At 45.8% G+C, this 16861-nt stretch overlaps 1 protein-coding gene across 4 annotated transcripts in view; it reads left to right on the top strand.

Moving 5' to 3' along the window:
• The first annotated feature begins 555 nt into the window (after nucleotides 1-555).
• Nucleotides 556-16861, top strand: part of wnk3 (WNK lysine deficient protein kinase 3) — a 31786-nt gene continuing 15480 nt past the window's right edge. For 3 of the 4 annotated variants that reach the window (XM_084480134.1, XM_084480132.1, XM_084480135.1), the window contains exons 1-8: nucleotides 556-1582; nucleotides 12549-12721; nucleotides 13227-13447; nucleotides 14445-14602; nucleotides 14926-15014; nucleotides 15130-15349; nucleotides 16074-16437; nucleotides 16644-16762. In XM_084480134.1, coding sequence (XP_084336260.1) covers nucleotides 836-1582; nucleotides 12549-12721; nucleotides 13227-13447; nucleotides 14445-14602; nucleotides 14926-15014; nucleotides 15130-15349; nucleotides 16074-16437; nucleotides 16644-16762 — 2091 coding nt within the window. In that variant the 5' untranslated portion in view covers nucleotides 556-835. The remainder of the gene's footprint in view (nucleotides 1583-12548; nucleotides 12722-13226; nucleotides 13448-14444; nucleotides 14603-14925; nucleotides 15015-15129; nucleotides 15350-16073; nucleotides 16438-16643; nucleotides 16763-16861) is intronic. The other variant, XM_084480133.1, reaches the window with a different exon arrangement.

The following is a 16861-nucleotide window of genomic DNA, read 5'->3' as shown; positions in this document are numbered from 1 at the left end:
ACTATTGGGCTTTCTGTGCACACTACCAATTTAAAATTAACACTGATTAATCACCGCTAAGGAACAAGACCATGTTTGGACATTTTGTCCATCTCAGCTTTGCTGGAAATGATTCAGCCTGATCTTTTTGCTTCATTTTATTTGATTAACACCTTGCAAACTGGCACCTGCATACCAACATTTTTATATATGTATGCATGTATTATGTATCCAGATTCATTCAATCATATTTGATAATGGAGTTGGAATATGGGATATGTATATGACAACAACTTGATATTTATATATGACTTATGATATCAAATTTATAATATTTCTCTCCCAGCCTGCTAAATATGTATGTGTGTTTTTGTTTGCCTTGCAGGGTTTACCTGAAGACACTTTTATACAAGGAAGCCAGGAGCAGGGAACTATTCCCTCAGAAGACATCTCTCTAGCTGGCTGTCTGCTGCGTGTGCACATGAGCAGTACTGAATGAGGTCAGGTTTATTTCAGTTGGTCTTGAGTACACCTGCTGGAGGGAGTAGGTGGGACATGGAGAGAGGGAAAGTGAGGATACAACTTCATCTTTAGTTGCACCATCTCAAACTGTGGGCCTTTTTCAACAACTGATTTTCAAGGTGTGACTGACAGACTCACAGCGAGTGAGGGGGGCCACAGGGGGTGGGAGACTCGGAGGGACCTGAGGCACGAGAGGAAATGCCAGGCCCTCTGACAGGGGTCAGAGGGTAACCACGGACACAGAGAGAGACGGGGACTGGCCGAGGAACCGAGGTTTGGAGGCGGAGACCGAGGACTAAGGGAGGGTAGCCGGGAGCTGGGACCGCCGTTTCCCATGGCGACCGACCCCGGAGAGCCCACCGGCACTGAGGACGCCTCGGAGAAACCTGATGGACGGAGGAGAGGCGAGGGGGCGGAGGAGGCTGGGGAGCGGGCGGTGGGGGGCGGTGCCGGACGGGAGAGGACGCGCAGCACCCCCTCCGACTTCCCCACCTACAACACCCAGGAGAGGAGGGACGAGGGCGGAGCTGCGGGCGGACGCGAGGGCGAGGGGGAGACCCTGGTCCGACCGGCGTCGTACTCCAACCCTTCTTCCCCGGCACTGGCTGCGGGCGGCGGCAGGCTGAGGCGGGAGAAGCGCTTCTTCAGGAAGAGCGTGGAGATCTGCGAGGAGGAGGACGAGGTGGACGAGCCCCCGCTTGCTCCTCACAGCGCCCCCCACCTGGAGCAGCGCTCCTCAGACTCAGTCTTCGCCGGCAGCGGCGGTGGCGGCGGCGGCGGTGGCGGCAGAGTTCAACCGGGTGAGCCGAGCGCCGCGTCGGCCAACGCCGCCCTGGAGCAGGAGCACGGGGCCCCCGTTTCCACGCAGGAGCCCGGGAAGGACTCGCCCGCCTCTGTTGCTCTGCAGAACAGGGAGCGAGCCCGGGAGCTGGAGGAGGAGGCCGAGATGAAGGCCGTGGCCACGTCTCCCGGAGGCCGCTTCCTCAAGTTTGACATTGAACTGGGCAGAGGAGCCTTTAAAACGGTCTACAAAGGCCTGGACACTGAGACGTGGGTGGAGGTGGCCTGGTGTGAACTTCAGGTAAGAACAACCCTAACCTCCATATATTTGATGTTACATTCACAATGCAAAGAAAAGTATTTGAAAAAATACCGCCTCATTATTATCCGTACTAGACTAGGATTGAACTCCGGATGTTTCTAGTGTTTTGATTTCACCTGGAGTGTGCGACTTGAGCGAAAGTGTGTGACTGCAGAGGTGTGGGAGGCTCATTTCACATCAGAGGCTTTATGTGCCAATTACATCAGCACACTGGGGCCAAATCTATAAAGCCAGCGTTGTTCCTATGAAGTGTATCCCATTGGAGGAAGTGTCCCGGGAGGGCTCTCCTGCCTGAGAAACTCTCCACGCGTTGTCTGCTTGCTATGCATGCTGTGAGGCTGGAGAGGAGTGGCTGCATGGGGTGAAAAGGAGTAGCATCCGCTGTATTGAGTGGCAGCACCACAGAGGGAGAACACGTGGGGGTGTTTTCAGGGGACTTATGAATAATCAAATCGCAGGCTTTTCTCTTTGTGGTAATGTTTGTTTACACACATTCAACGTTGAATAGGTACCAATTAGCCAGAATGGTACGCATTGATGATGGTTAGAGACGTGACAGAGCTGATGATTTCGTTTTCAAAGTTAACTCTGTTTTGATTGCCACATCGTAGTGTTTCATCTGCACATTAGTGAGTGATATTGCATGGTTACTGTTGCTTGTTAGGGTTAGTAATTTAATATTTTTTGACTCATTAGTGCAGCACCCAAAATTGGCTGTATTAGCAAAGTCATTGTCAGTCTTATTCATATTCACATAGCCTACATGATTGAGATGAGAAATGTTGACTGGATATATACGTACACTGAATATACATTTAAACAGTTGTTCCCAAACTCTTTTTCTCAGGCCCCCTCTTTGGTCAAAATAAGTTAATCCATTTCTGGATGTTGTATCCAACACAATATGGATTTTGATTATATTTGTCTCTATTTTTCTGTTACTGCTGCTTAAAGTTCTCCATTTAACTTCCTGCCCTCCATTTGAGGTTTGCACATAATGGGTGTTACGTTACTGCAAACAATGCAAAATACAAACGCAAAGGCTGTGATCCAATGTATTGCAATCATTCATGGACATTGCATTGATGCAGATTGTATCGTCAACAACAATCATTTATGATGAGAGGGCACACCTTAGAAAGGACCATGATGCTAAGGTTTTAAAATCTCTAAAACCATTCAGTAGTACTCTCTGTGATCATCATGCCATGCCGCCCAGCCTCACTAACCAGGAACCCCGGTCTGCCATGTGTTTCATCCACTCTGGCGGTGATTAAAACACCCAGTTAATGTAGACTCTCTGCCAGCGCACTGCTGAACTCCACACAGGCCGCCTCATTTGCTGGTGGGGCAATGGGGGACATTGTCATGCCAGCGTGAGCTCAACATGTGGTGGGAGACGCACTCGAGGAGGGCCAGGAGAAAGTGTCTCTTTGAATGCTGACCGCACAATGGAGAGCACAGTGTGGTGGTAGTGGTGGTGGTGGTGGTGGTGGTGGTGGTGCTTTTGAAGCAGCAGATCTGGCTGCAGGCATTGTGTGTGGAGGAGATAAAACTCAGTCATGTGTTTGGTTTGCATCTCATTCTAAAACAAGAGCTTGGACTAATCCTTGTGTTTTAGGCCCTGACATACACACATGCACACACATCAATGCACCCACTTCCGCTTGACACCTTTTCCCAGCCATACGCGTCCAGCTCGTCGGTGAGCTTGGTGACGGTGTACTGTTTCTGTCTTGTGTCACTGATGAATGCGGCCACAGCCTCTTGCCTCTATACTTCCATCAAAGGCAATGACTCACTGCTTTCTGAGTGTTTCACGCCGTTGTCCTCCGCTTGTGAGAAGCCATTCCCCTCTCTTTCCCTTCTGTCTCTAATGGAGGGTTCCCCTGATAATATAACACATTTCAAGGACAACTTCAATGGCAACATATCAGCCCTGGACTGAGAGACAAATGGTGGTATTCCATCTTTATCGAATAACTAAAATACTTTATTAGAAAGTGCTCCCTTCGCGGTATTACTGGGATATTGTATTTGATGTCAAACAACTGCACCAGGCTACCACAATATTATAAGAAAATAAGGTTATTATTGATTGAATACAAATGGAACATTTGAGAGCATAGACACATTGAGCTGCAGCAGAATGAAAACCCTTATTGTAAACAAACGTTGTATGTCTTAAATGTTTATTTGCAAAGAGCAGGATGGTGGGGGGAGGATATTGAGAGAGAAAGCAGGCAAACCTGACACACACACACAGACACACACACACACACATACACACACACACACACACACACACACACTCACAGAAGCATAGGGATGGAATAAAAATTAGCAGCAGTGGACTGGGCAGTGTGTGAAAGAGAGGAGAGAGACGGGGTGTTGATAGTGAGAGAGAGAGAGTGAGAGATAGGTCGAGAGAGGGAGGGAGAGGGAGTGGGAGAATGATGAGCCAAGCGGAGGATTAGCATGGCAGCTCTCTCGGCGAGCATTTGTGGAGCTAATGCAAAATTACCGCACAGGCAGACAATGACATGCACACTCAGACACACACACACACACACACACACACACACACACACACACACATACACACATACAGTACATCCACACACAGAGTGGCATGATCCCGTCCCGATAGATTGAGTGAACATTCTAATGCATCCCGGTGAAACAGGGCTCCAAACCTCACTGACACATTGAACAGTTCGATTTGATTTACAGACTGATTTACATCTGTTCATTTTATAGTCATATGCAAACTAGGTCAAAGGGCGGAGAAAAATTATGTTTGACTGCATTTCTGACGGCCTCCACTGCATACCAGATTCACAATCGACTACCTTTTTCTGTATCGATGCTTGTCTCTTAAAACAAATCAAATACTTTTAGCAATTTTATGTATGTATTGAAATCCCCTAGCTCCTGCTTGACTTAAGCCAAACCGGGGAAATCCTTCGGATTTGCAAAAATGATTTTGGGAGTACTTGATTGCACACTGGAGACAGCACAGGCCAAACTGTAGCCTGTGTATGGGTCCAGTTACTATGGTAGCCAGCAGCAGAAACTCTTTCAAGTCTGTTTTTCACTGAGAATGTACGGCGTGGTGGCTAAAAAAAGCAAGTCAGAGAAGGTAGATAAAGTGTTAAGTTTGAGGTATGAACTGATATCTGTTGTCATCCAAAAAATACTGTTGTCAGTTCGGCATGTCGCATGAGAAATGTTTGCACTAAACAATCATAGAGCAGCAGTGGCTGACAAGAAGCTTGTTGTCCTGACATGGGGTTTGTTGACATATTGTCATTGCAATCATTTACTTTCTGGAACAAGGCACCCTGTTAAAGCGACCATTACAATTTGTTTTTATGATGATTAATCATATAAACACCTTAAACAAACATGGTACTACCAGCTTTTCAGTGTTGGGAAAAATTGCGGGCATGCGAACAGGTGATGAAACACGGTGGATGGATGACCATCATAACTTCTAGACCTGGCTGATGTACAAGCTGCTGGCCTGTAGCCTGGTGATAATGTGAAGAGTGCTGTTAAGCATCCATAGCTTCTCCGTGACTGCCCACTAAGAGATGGGGAAAGAAGCTATTCTAATGCACCCTCAATGAGTGGCTAATAAAGCTTCAGAGTGCCCAATAGTGCGGACATCCTTTTCATCCTCTCCTCTTTCCTGTGAATTCAGCCTCTAAAAGGGCAAAGCTGTTTACCCCCCGCTCATTCCGATCAGTGTGACGTAATCAGCACTGTTAATCACCCTATACATGTGTTTGTGTCCGTCATGGAAAGTTATGAGGGTCAATACCATTCCTTGTTTGTGTGGGGGTGTGAGTGCGTATGGGTGTTTCTGTGTGTTTGTATGTCTATATATATGTGTGTGTGCGTGTGCATGGGGTGCGTGCATGGGGAAAAGGTTATTACTGACATGTTTCACAAGCGGCGGGTATGTGTTGCTGTCTGTCTCTGTACGCCACTGTATGCATCCGTCTCTCTCTCTCTCTCTCTCTCTCTCTCTCTCTCTCTCTCTCTCCCTAACCTCCTGCTCGCCCACTCCCACTCCCTCTCTCCCCGGCCCCTCCCCCGTGGCTCTTTGTCTGGTCGAGTGAGTATACAGAGGGGATGCAGGGAGTTAATTACAGTGGGTGCCAGTCAGTCCAGAACAAAAACCCTGCACAGACAGCACAACTGGGGCGGCAGAACACTCAACGGCTTCCACCCGGTGCTGCCCTGGTCCGGCTCAGCCCACCCCCAGGGTAGTAGAACATCCCCAATCACAGGCTGACCTGGCAAAACAACCGGCAGCAGCGCAGCCCGGGGCCAAGCCTCGTGGGGGGGGGGGGGGGGCCAGTAGTGGGCGGTGGGGGGTGTCTGAATAGAGCCGTCTGAGTCTGGTCTGCCACAAGTGAACCAGACCGAGGCCAAGATGGCCAAGAGAACTGACTGGTTGAGCTGGTAGCAACAGCCAGGAAAGCAGCATTCTGGGCTGAATGCCTGGAGTGCTTCAGGTTGCTATGTTACCTCAGAGAGAAATGTTGTTAGTGAATGTGTCTTTTTTTTTGGAACACGGATATGAGCTCTGCTTTTACATTTATTTTAGACAGAAAGAGACTCGCTGCACAGGAGCTGATGTTGTTTATCCTGGTAATATTAGCAGAGTGTATAGGGTTACCCGCCTGACGCACGAGGAAACTCCATTCTGAAACTACATTTAGCCCCCGTTGTGCATCGGCTCTGTGCCATGCCAGATACAGGGAAAGGATTGGTTTGTTTTGCTATTACTTGGAGAATTGTCGCTGGTGCACACTGGTGTGTGCGTTCCAATGATCATCATTGACCTTTGAGAGTTTGGTCGTACACAGCTTTGACCTAACCCAGCAAATTAACAGCAGAAAGGGGAGGAGTTGGTATTTATGTCTTTGATTACAAAACAAACAGTTGGATTAGCACAGGAAAACTAAAAACATGCTATTGACCTGTGAGCTTAAATAGGCACTGGCTGAAGTGAGTACAGAAGAAATGATTAGAGTAGATCCATATCAATAGGATAATATTGACAAGAGGCATATTTGTCAGAAGTAGTGACAGTTAACTGGTGTCCTGTGGCCAATTTCACACTGCTCTAATGGTCCCAAACCAGTCATATAATCAGTGGTGGTCTATTAAGGGACTGTGTATTCCCCAAAGTTTGGCATAGTATTTCAGTTGAACACTTGCCAAAATGACTTCAGTGACTTAAGGTATTCTGAATCTTGCTGAGTATTACAGTGTACCACGTCAGTTTGATTACAAATAAATTTAAAAAACTTTGTAATAGAGCAATTATTAGAGACAGCTAATGACCTCAAGTGTACTAAAGGTTGGTAAAGCTAAACCAACCAAGCTAATTGTGTTTAGTAATTATAGTGTCTAAGCATACACTGTAGAATATCATTGTAATAACAGGCTGAACTAAACTTGACTGACTATACACACAAACATGTTTAAGGACACACACACAAAAGCAAAACCCAAGACATAATTATTATTGGCATTATTGTTGTCCTTTCACTGCAATACACATGCTCCAATATGCCTGGTTTTAGATGTCTTTGGGGACCCTCGTACGCCCTGTTATTAAAGCCCCAGAGCACACCTAAGTCCATAATCAACATGCACAATGTGCTTCATGAGAAACCAACAGCATAAGCCCTTTGACAAAACAGAGCAAATGTGTTTCATTTAGATTTAAATGGAGAGAAGTCAAGTATTATCTTAAGTATTATCTTCACTTAATGTCTGTCTTACTTCCCAGACTGTCTCATAGACATTTCAGAAATGAGGGGGCACTCATTGAACATCAAGGCCCGTGGTAAAATGACGAGTGGGAGGAAATTGACTTTCCAGACCAACTGGACAACCTGTTTACTTGACATCAACTGTGTCCAATAGCCATGGAGAAGGGCAGTGGAGATCTGTTCAAAAGGTTCACTAATTATATTCTCAGTTTTATTTAGAAAGATTCCCAGAGTGAAGTTTACAGAATGGTTTGGGAGTGGGAACATTTTCCCCCAACTGCCTAAAAGCTTGAATAATATTTAGACTGTATTCGTTTAGCAAACCAAGCTTTCTAAGTGCTCCTTAACTAACCCTTGAGCCAGACTTAATATTGTGAGCTTCTTCCACTCTTATCTCATACAGGGCAGTAGTATATATAGTCCAATTCAATTATATGTTATGTGGAGTTGAGCTAGGCTATATTGCTCGACCCAAACTGTCAGGGTCGCCCCGTTCCACATGAGTTTGTTCTGCTACCCTCAGGTCATCTTAGGATGACCAGGCGTTATACGGTCTCCTCGGTCCCTAATGCTATTTAATAGTTAATAGCACTAATCTGCTTATGGCACACTGTATCGTCTGACCTGTCACTGGGTTTCACTGTTGTTGCTGTTATTGTTATTGTATTATTATTGTGGTTGTGCTATCTGTCTGTATTTATATGGTGACCCTGGCTGCAATACTAGTTGAACTAGAACTTGAACTGTGTTCAACGAGTTAAATGAATTGCTATGTTTAATTCTTCATATACATATAACATATAGGCACCTGTCCTTGCAAACAAATCAAGCACTATCAGACCAAAACCGGAACAATTGATGGCATTGGTGGCCGGTGAACTTGGCCTCTGGGAGCCATTCGGTTGTAATCCCTGCTCCTTCCCTACCAGTCCTTTTCCCGTCTCGTCTGCTGTAGATTACTGTAATCTAATTCTGGACGGCCACAAACGGTAAAAGGCTTTACTCCCACACACCACGGGTCCATAAACTAGACCAGGTCATGCATGTGCACGATCCACCTGCACCCAAAATAGCCCATGCGTGTCCGTGGTGCCGCCCTGTGACATGAGGCTAGCTGGCAGTATCGATCTCACTGCTAGTGGAATATCATGGCCACCCTGTGTTCCTCTCTCTAGACAGACACTAGTCTGTAGAAAAATTAAATCAATACTGGATGAGGCAGTCTTTTTTTTCGCGCTGTCAATGCAATCGTCATGTTTTTTCTCAACTACGGGGGGGGGGGGGGGGGTTCGCTGGCTACGAGGGGGCTCACGTGTCATGGTCACCCTAAGCACCTGCCCTCTGACGCTGATCCCTCCCCCAAAACGTGTCTTGTAGGAGGCCATATCTGGCTGCTTCCGGCCCTGTGTTTTATGAGCCTGCTTAACCCCTCGGCACGACCTTCTGCCCGGCCAGGTGTCTGGTCCCAAACTGGCTGCTGGGGAAAAGGCTGGGGTGACCTTCCAGGCCAGGCCAGAGTGTGTTCTACAAGTGCATTAGGCTAGATGAGCTCTGCACTCACAACACAGGACTCTGTTGTATGTAGCATGTAGCACAGCCAGCCATTCACATATGTGTAAGTGAGAGAAAGAGAAACTGAAAGTGAAATAGAAAGTATGTGTGTGTGTCTGTGTGTGTGTGTGTGTGTGTGTGTGTGTGTGTGTGTGTGTGTGTGTGTGTGTGTGTGTGTGTGTGTGTGTATGTGTGTCTGTTTGTGCCCTCAACCTAGTTTTAAATAGCTGCAGCATTGTTTACAGCCAAGTGCGTCCATTCGTAAGCCTGCCCAAAATGGAGACTGAGTCTGTTAAACTGCCCTCATTATCTGCTGTGGGTCTTTAAACAAAATCAACACGCTAATATTCACCGTTATTATTATTATTTTTTTGTGTAGCTTGCATTTTATCAGCACTGCTGCAGCAGTGACCGGACCAGAGTCACTCCTTCAGTTTATAATGAAAGAAGGCATGTTGACCTGGGGGAACTTTGGCATTGATGAGAGTCACCCACAGCAGGGTCACAAAGGGTCCCGTTCATGGTTCCAGTCTCCTCCACCCCCACCCTTTCTCTCTCCCTCTTGGCCTCCATCTCTTTGTGAGTCTGTTGTTTCTTCTATCCATTAATCCGGGAGATTCAGGGGTCTTTTTTCCTTCTTATTTGTTGCCTGTGAGCATTCTTAGTGAGTAGCTGCTTTGTCTGCCGAGTGTGTATGACGATATATGTTGGTTCTACTAAAGAGGTGCAATGCTTCACAAAAGTCACATTGTGGACGTTTATTCCTTGCAGGGTGTATCCATTTTCACTCAGCTCTATGTATTCCAATTCCAATGTCATATTTCCTTGATTAAAAACAAGCTATACAACAGCCACACCCATACAGACACTACAAAACAGCTTCTCCCCACTTAATTAAGTGCGGCATTCACAAACTGAACAGCTTTTCTCTCAATGGAATTGAGTGTTACTCACATGCAAAATGAATGCTGGTCAGTGGATAGCATTGCAGCCTTATTTGAAGGACCTTGAAAGACACTTGCTAAGCTGTGCGCCGCGGAGAATTGATCGGATGCATCTTATTAAATATACAGGCCTGCCTCATCAGCAAGCTAATATTAGTTGGCTAATGTATAAAACTTTGCAAAGAACAGAGAATCGTTGTGTCACGTGACCCCAGTGGCCGCCAACTCACAGTTATCCCATCCAGCCTGTGAAGCCACCAAGTACCAGTGGAATAGCCCTCTCAGTGGTGCCAAGCGTGGTCATTGTACTCTGATGTGTTAAGCAGCCTTGTGGATAGAAAAGGCTACTCTGACTTATTCATGATGCACTTGAACAGCGCTATCGCCTTTCGCTTATATAGCCTCTGTTTGTTGTTGTGCCGCCGTTTATGTGTGTGTGTGTGTGTGTGTGTGTGTGTGTGTGTGTGTGATAACAAGTGGTGGGAACCTGTCTTGCAAGCAGGAGGACAATTAACTCTGGGGGACCTTTTGACCCCAGGGTGGTCTGATGCAACATGTAGAGTCAGGCAGTTTGGGGTGCAAGGAGCAGGGTGCAGAAAAGTGACGTTTGGACACCCACGCTGACGTACAGACTGAGACACACACACAGGCACCCTGTCTCAGACAGGATGCACTGACGGAACAATGACAAACACGGGCAGGGGAAACCAACGCACCACACTGGCTCTGGTTTCAGTAGCTTCACGTAACCTGTCCTTTTTCCAGTGAAAAACAATTGCTGTCATGGTTGTATAGATTAGAATATATGAATTATGAAATGTACCCTGCCCTAGTTTAAATATAACACATGAAAAGCTTGACTAGCCAAAGCTGATTGTTGTACTTACTTCTCTATTTGTTTGAATCTCTGAGGGAACATGATTAATTCAATATAATTCCTGTTATACGATTTTCTTTTACCTATTGCTTTATTTAACAAACTGATTAGAAGGCACTAATGGAGGTGGTTCACCTAAGTAGAAGAGGTAGTGCCAGACAACGTTCAGAGCAAGTAGACACGCTCGCACTTAGATAAATATGAACACACTGTCTGACACACGCACACACACGCTCACACATGCATGCACACACACAAGCATGCAGACACACACACATCCATCCACACACACACACTCACACATACTTTTGCATGCATACACACAAACATTTAGAGGCAGATGGAGTAAAAGTGAGTAGAGAAGGTGGGGGGGAGGGCAGGCCCAGGGCATGCATCTTATTTTTAGCCACTCCATCCCCGTCAATTCTAGGTCTCTGGTTCCAGTGAATAAATGAGAGGGGGGGGAAGAAAAAGAGCAGACCAGAAAAGGGCATTGTGTCGGCATAGACAGAGAGAAGCTCTCGGAACAGATGATTCACAGACGGAAAGAAGGGAGAGAGAGTGAGCGGGAGACAGAGCAGGAGAAAAAAGAGAGAGAATGGAAGGGACTTTGAAGAGAGGGGCTGATCTAAATGAGGAGGGCGGCAGCAAGCTGCCCGCTTACCTCAGAACACCTGCCGACTGCGAGGCGTTGGGTAAACAGCACGGCACTACATTGAATCGATCGATGGAAACGGTTGCTGAGAGGCGTGTTATTTTTAGGAAGGCCTATGTGCAACACCCAAATGGCTGTTATTGTCTCCTCAAGCACTGAACGCACAAGATGTTTCTCAGAATATCATGTCAATACATGGACCAATCAAAGTCCATACTACAGATGTATTCATTTTATTCTAACGAGAGATAAATTATGTTTTTTAACATTGAATAGTAGAAACATTCCACCCTTATATAAAGCTATTTCGAGGAATTTCTGCATGAGGCTTATTTCTGAATAGCTTTTGTACAGCTGATTGTCACAGACCAAATGGCCTTAGTGTCTGGCTATCCCTGGTCCTGTGGGACTCTCCCGGTGCCCCCGTCAATGGGATTTCTACAGCATCAATACCAATCTGCCATACTGTGGACATGGCAGATGCAGCAGAACTGTGGTTTATGTTGCGGTCACTGGGTGGTGGCTGGCCTCCCGTACAACTCTTGTTTCGCTAGCACCATCTAGTGGCAGGGGGTGTGTAGTGCCAGTGCCACCAGGCTTAACAAAAAGGGTGTGCTGTTTCCAGGTTGTTTAATAATTCAGCAGCCCCCTCATAGCAGCATCTGTCACTAATGGCCTGCGATTGTTCTTGTGCTTGTATCACTGTGTCCCTGAATGTATCATTGATCTCAATTAACACTTACTGAAAATGTTTTCGTTGTTTAAGATAGTGTAATGGATTGGCAGTGAGAGTGTGATTGCCCTCAGCGATTTCAGTGCACAGGTTTGGTTATGTTAGCTTGCCTGTCATTCCATCTATTCTAGTTTCTGTACTGTATGCAATTAGGCATATAGTACATATCAACAACATGAGAACATACTCTGAACGTTATCTGTACACACAGACACACAGACACAGAACACCACGTACCCCCCCCTCCACACACACACACACACACACACACACACACACACACACACACACACACACACGCCTACACACACACTGTGTATGTGTCTGTACTGTATGTACAGATAAAGCCTTTAGAGTCTTTAGTACTGACATGCGTTCCTTTCCCTTTAGGACCGTAAGCTGACCAAAGCAGAGCAGCAGCGCTTCAAGGAGGAGGCTGAGATGCTGAAGGGGCTCCAGCACCCCAACATCGTGCGCTTCTACGACTCCTGGGAGTCTGCGCTGCGGGGCAAGAAGTGCATCGTCCTGGTTACCGAGCTCATGACCTCCGGAACCCTTAAAACGTCAGAAAGCCCTTCCTCATTCTCTTCTTCTAGATCCTTCGCACAACTTTGGACTAGAACAGTATTTACACTTTTTGATTTAGTTGGGGCCACCATAAACTCACCGCCTGTTAAAACACAGTTGATAAATTGCCAATTTATCTAAATTGAGTAATTTATCTAAATTGCGAGTAATATGCGAGATCATATAAAGACCAGGCATTATTCCAGGGCATTTTTTTGCAAATAGAGGAAGCCTAAGACCTAATTACAGCATGATTATATTAGCATGGACAAGGTGTTTTTTATTATCCGGGAGGTCAAATGTTTCATTGAAAAGCAATGTTAATTCAATGAGTGTTGGGTTTCTAATCATGTTACATTGTTGGATTATCTGACCTGCGATGTGATGGGAGTTTTTTTTTGCCTCTTGACTACGTTAGACATATCCCATTACACCTAAACCTTTAAGAGAATACTTAATCTGACCAAAGACTCCCCCCTGTATCCCCCCCCCTCTCCACAGTTACCTTAAACGCTTCAAGGTGATGAAGCCCAAAGTCCTTCGAAGCTGGTGCAGGCAGATCCTAAAAGGCCTTCACTTCCTCCATACCAGAACCCCTCCCATCGTCCACCGGGACCTCAAGTGTGATAACATCTTCATCACGGGGCCCACGGGCTCCGTGAAGATAGGAGACCTGGGACTAGCCACGCTAATGAGAACCTCCTTCGCCAAGAGTGTCATAGGTAGGCTGCAAGGAAAACGTGAATGGAAAGAGAACAGAGTGTACGATCTGGTGCCCTGCGTGCTGAGGATTATAGATTATTGTTGACACGGCTTCAAAATTCATCCCGGCAGCACTTAGTGTTGGAGAATGACGTGAGATAAGATGTTAAAATGTATCCAAGCACAGAATGTGGATAACAGAGGGGCAGGCTGATGTCAAAGATTGCCAGGAAGTAAGCCTCTCTATTGATAGAGTTGTTCAATGGTTTTATTGAAAATGTTTTCACTTTCAATACTTCATACTGAAGTATTGAAAAGTGTCTTTACTGTAACATGAGCCCATCAAACAGGAAGATATGATATGATGAATGGTAGAAGCATTTTCTTACTCATTTCTATTGAAAACAATTCTCCCTTGGTCACAATGTTGCACAATATTACAATGACCAAAACCCCAAACACCCCGTCTTGTCACCATGCAAACATGACATTTGATATTAACACATTAGCCAGCTCTTAGCCTCAATGTCTGGATGCTAGAGTAAACACAGACACAGTGTTTGCTGATGTTGGTGAAGTGAGGCTGTGATGTGTCAAAGCTAGGCCTGGGCAATAAAACAATAAATTATCCTAGCGTGATAGACTTTTGATCCATATCAATATAAAACATGTTCAATATATATCGATAAGAGACTGGACCACCGAATGTAGCAGCTGGGTTTGTTACACAAACACGGTTCCATACTTATTTACAATATTTGAGTGAATATGTCGATACAACAATGAATATTTCATTGTTGTATCGACATTGGAGTATTTATCAATGAAGAACAGTGGAAAGTCATATTAAGTGTTAAACAGAAGTGTTTAAATCTAGCATGATAATTCCTAGTATTTTAGGTCATTAAAATGATCAATAGTTATCGATATCGTTCAATATGATCACGTTATATTGTGATATGTCTTTCAGCCATATCGCCCAGGCCTAGTCAAAGCCACTGTCTGTGTTGTGCGCAGGGACCCCAGAGTTCATGGCTCCGGAGATGTACGAGGAGCACTACGATGAGTCGGTGGATGTCTATGCTTTTGGCATGTGCATGTTGGAGATGGCCACCTCCGAGTACCCCTACTCAGAGTGTCAGAACGCCGCGCAGATCTATCGCAAAGTCACAAGCGTGAGTCCCCCTCACCTGATTGAACCATGAATAAACTGTTCAAAAAGCACCTTAAAACATTCCTTTTCAGTCAAGTCAATTGACTCCTAACTCTATCCCCCCTTCCCCCTTCCTTTTTGTTAAGCGACTTTGGGTACCAAGAAAGGTGCTATATAAGTCAAAGCTATTATTATTAGTAGTAGTAGTATAGCCCTTAATTGGTTCAGTGAACGTGTCTCAACAGATCAACTGCTTTTATTCAGCTCAATGAGGTTGTTTACTTTTACAAAATCAAAAAGACCAATGGAGGAGAATAAATGTGTCACCCATGTCCCCCCGTACAGGGCATAAAACCAGCCAGCTTTGATAAAGTCAACGACCCGGAGATTAAAGAGATCATCGAGTGCTGCATCCGTCAGAACAAAAGCCAGAGGCAAGCAGATTTCTCTCTCCCTTATCAACACATGACATGCAGCATCGTCTCAGCCGGCCATGCTGATGTGGCACTCAGGCATGACAACACTGTTTCTCCCCTGTACTCTCTGAAGACTGTCCGTCCGCGACCTCCTGAACCATGCGTTCTTCGGGGAGGACACGGGGGTGCGGGTGGAGCTGGCGGAGGAGGACACGGGCGGCCAGGACTGTCTGGCCCTTCGGATTTGGGTAGAGGATCCCAAGAAACTGAAGGGCAAGCATAAGGATAACGAGGCCATCGAGTTCAGCTACGACCTGGAGAACGACAGCGCGGAGGAGGTGGCCATGGAGATGGTGGGTTCAGAATAGTCAAGAATGGTGGACTCTGGAGTTCACAGATCTAGCCGTTAGTTACTATCATCAATTGAATCTATAATCTATAATAATATATAATCAATTGATGATCTATTGTACCAATTGACCAACTTTACTTTGACCTTCATTGTTTGCTTTAATTGAAGGCAAGGCAACTTTATTTATATAGCACTTTTCATACACAAGGCAGACTCAAAGTGCTTCACATATAAACATTGTCATACAATAAAAGAAAACAATAGTTAAGTAAAAAGTAAAATAGATAGAAAATGAAGACAAAGTTTAAAAAACATTTTAGAAAGGCAGAGTTAAAAGAAATGCATTTGAACAGTTTATTGTTCTATTATATATTTATATTTTTAGGATTTTTATGCCTTTATGGACAGAATTGTGAAAAGTGATAGAAAAGGGGGTTCAAAGGGAGAGGGAATGACATGTAGCATAGGTCCAGAGGTCAGAGTCCAACCCGGGACTCTAAGAGGAATATCACTTCTTGAGCAGATTAGCAGGTTGAGCCACCGTGCTGCACCCAATCGCTTTATTATTGTTATTGCTTTATTCTTATTGTTAAGTCCGGCTTCTTCATATTGTTTAGCGACAACCAACGCTAGTCTGAAATGTGACCCGTCCTCTAATTGATGCATGTGTCAGTGATTATCATTCTCTTGCTGTCTGTGCTCCCTCCCTTTGTCGTTGATCCCAGGTGAAGTCAGGCTTCTTCCACGAGAGCGATGCCAAGGTGGTGGGCAAGTCCATCCGGGACCGGGTCACGCTGATCAAGAAGTCTCGGGAGCGCCGTGTGCAGCAGCAGCAGATACTCCAGCAGCAGCAGCAGCAGCAGCAACAGCAGCAGAAGCAGGACCTGGAGGAAAGGAGAGACTCTGGCCTCCAAACCTTCACCTGCTCCCACCCCTCCTGCCCCTCCTCCCTGGGGCCCGCAGCAGCCGGCCAGGCGGCCCCTAGAGGTGGCGGAGCAGCAGGGCAGGAGCCTGAGGAACCAACAGAGGCGGAGCAGCGCGCCAGACAGCAGCATGTTCTCAGTGGGGCCTCGGCTCTCGGCCTGCCAGGTAAAGTCCCAGAGGAACAGCATGCAAATAGTGTCGTCCACGTATGTTAGTAATCAGGTTTATACACAAAAAACTATTGTGGATCGTTGAGTGGAGGACTGATAACATTTTCAAGATTGTCTCTTGATTGTGTGTGTAAATGATGAGTATAGTGGTCGTAAATATGGTATTTGTTTGCAGTGTATTTTATCTTTGACTTTGTCCAGAAGGTGAAACCATTGGATCAGCCAGCTGTGAATCTTATGCAAGTGACCAGAGCCATGTCTACTCCCATCAAGGAGAGTCCTACGCCCACTCCCATCCAAGCTACGCCTCCACTGCTTCTGTAAGTTTGTGGTCTCCTTAACCACATGCTAACTTTTAGAAATTAATTGACTTGCAATGGTTTTGAGGAATTATCGTAAATATCATGTATTTGTATTTT

This window comes from Micromesistius poutassou (genome assembly GCF_964030765.1).
Source record: "Micromesistius poutassou genome assembly, chromosome: 15".
Classification (NCBI taxonomy): Eukaryota; Metazoa; Chordata; class Actinopteri; order Gadiformes; family Gadidae; genus Micromesistius; species Micromesistius poutassou.
This window is presented reverse-complemented; position numbering and strand designations above follow the sequence as displayed.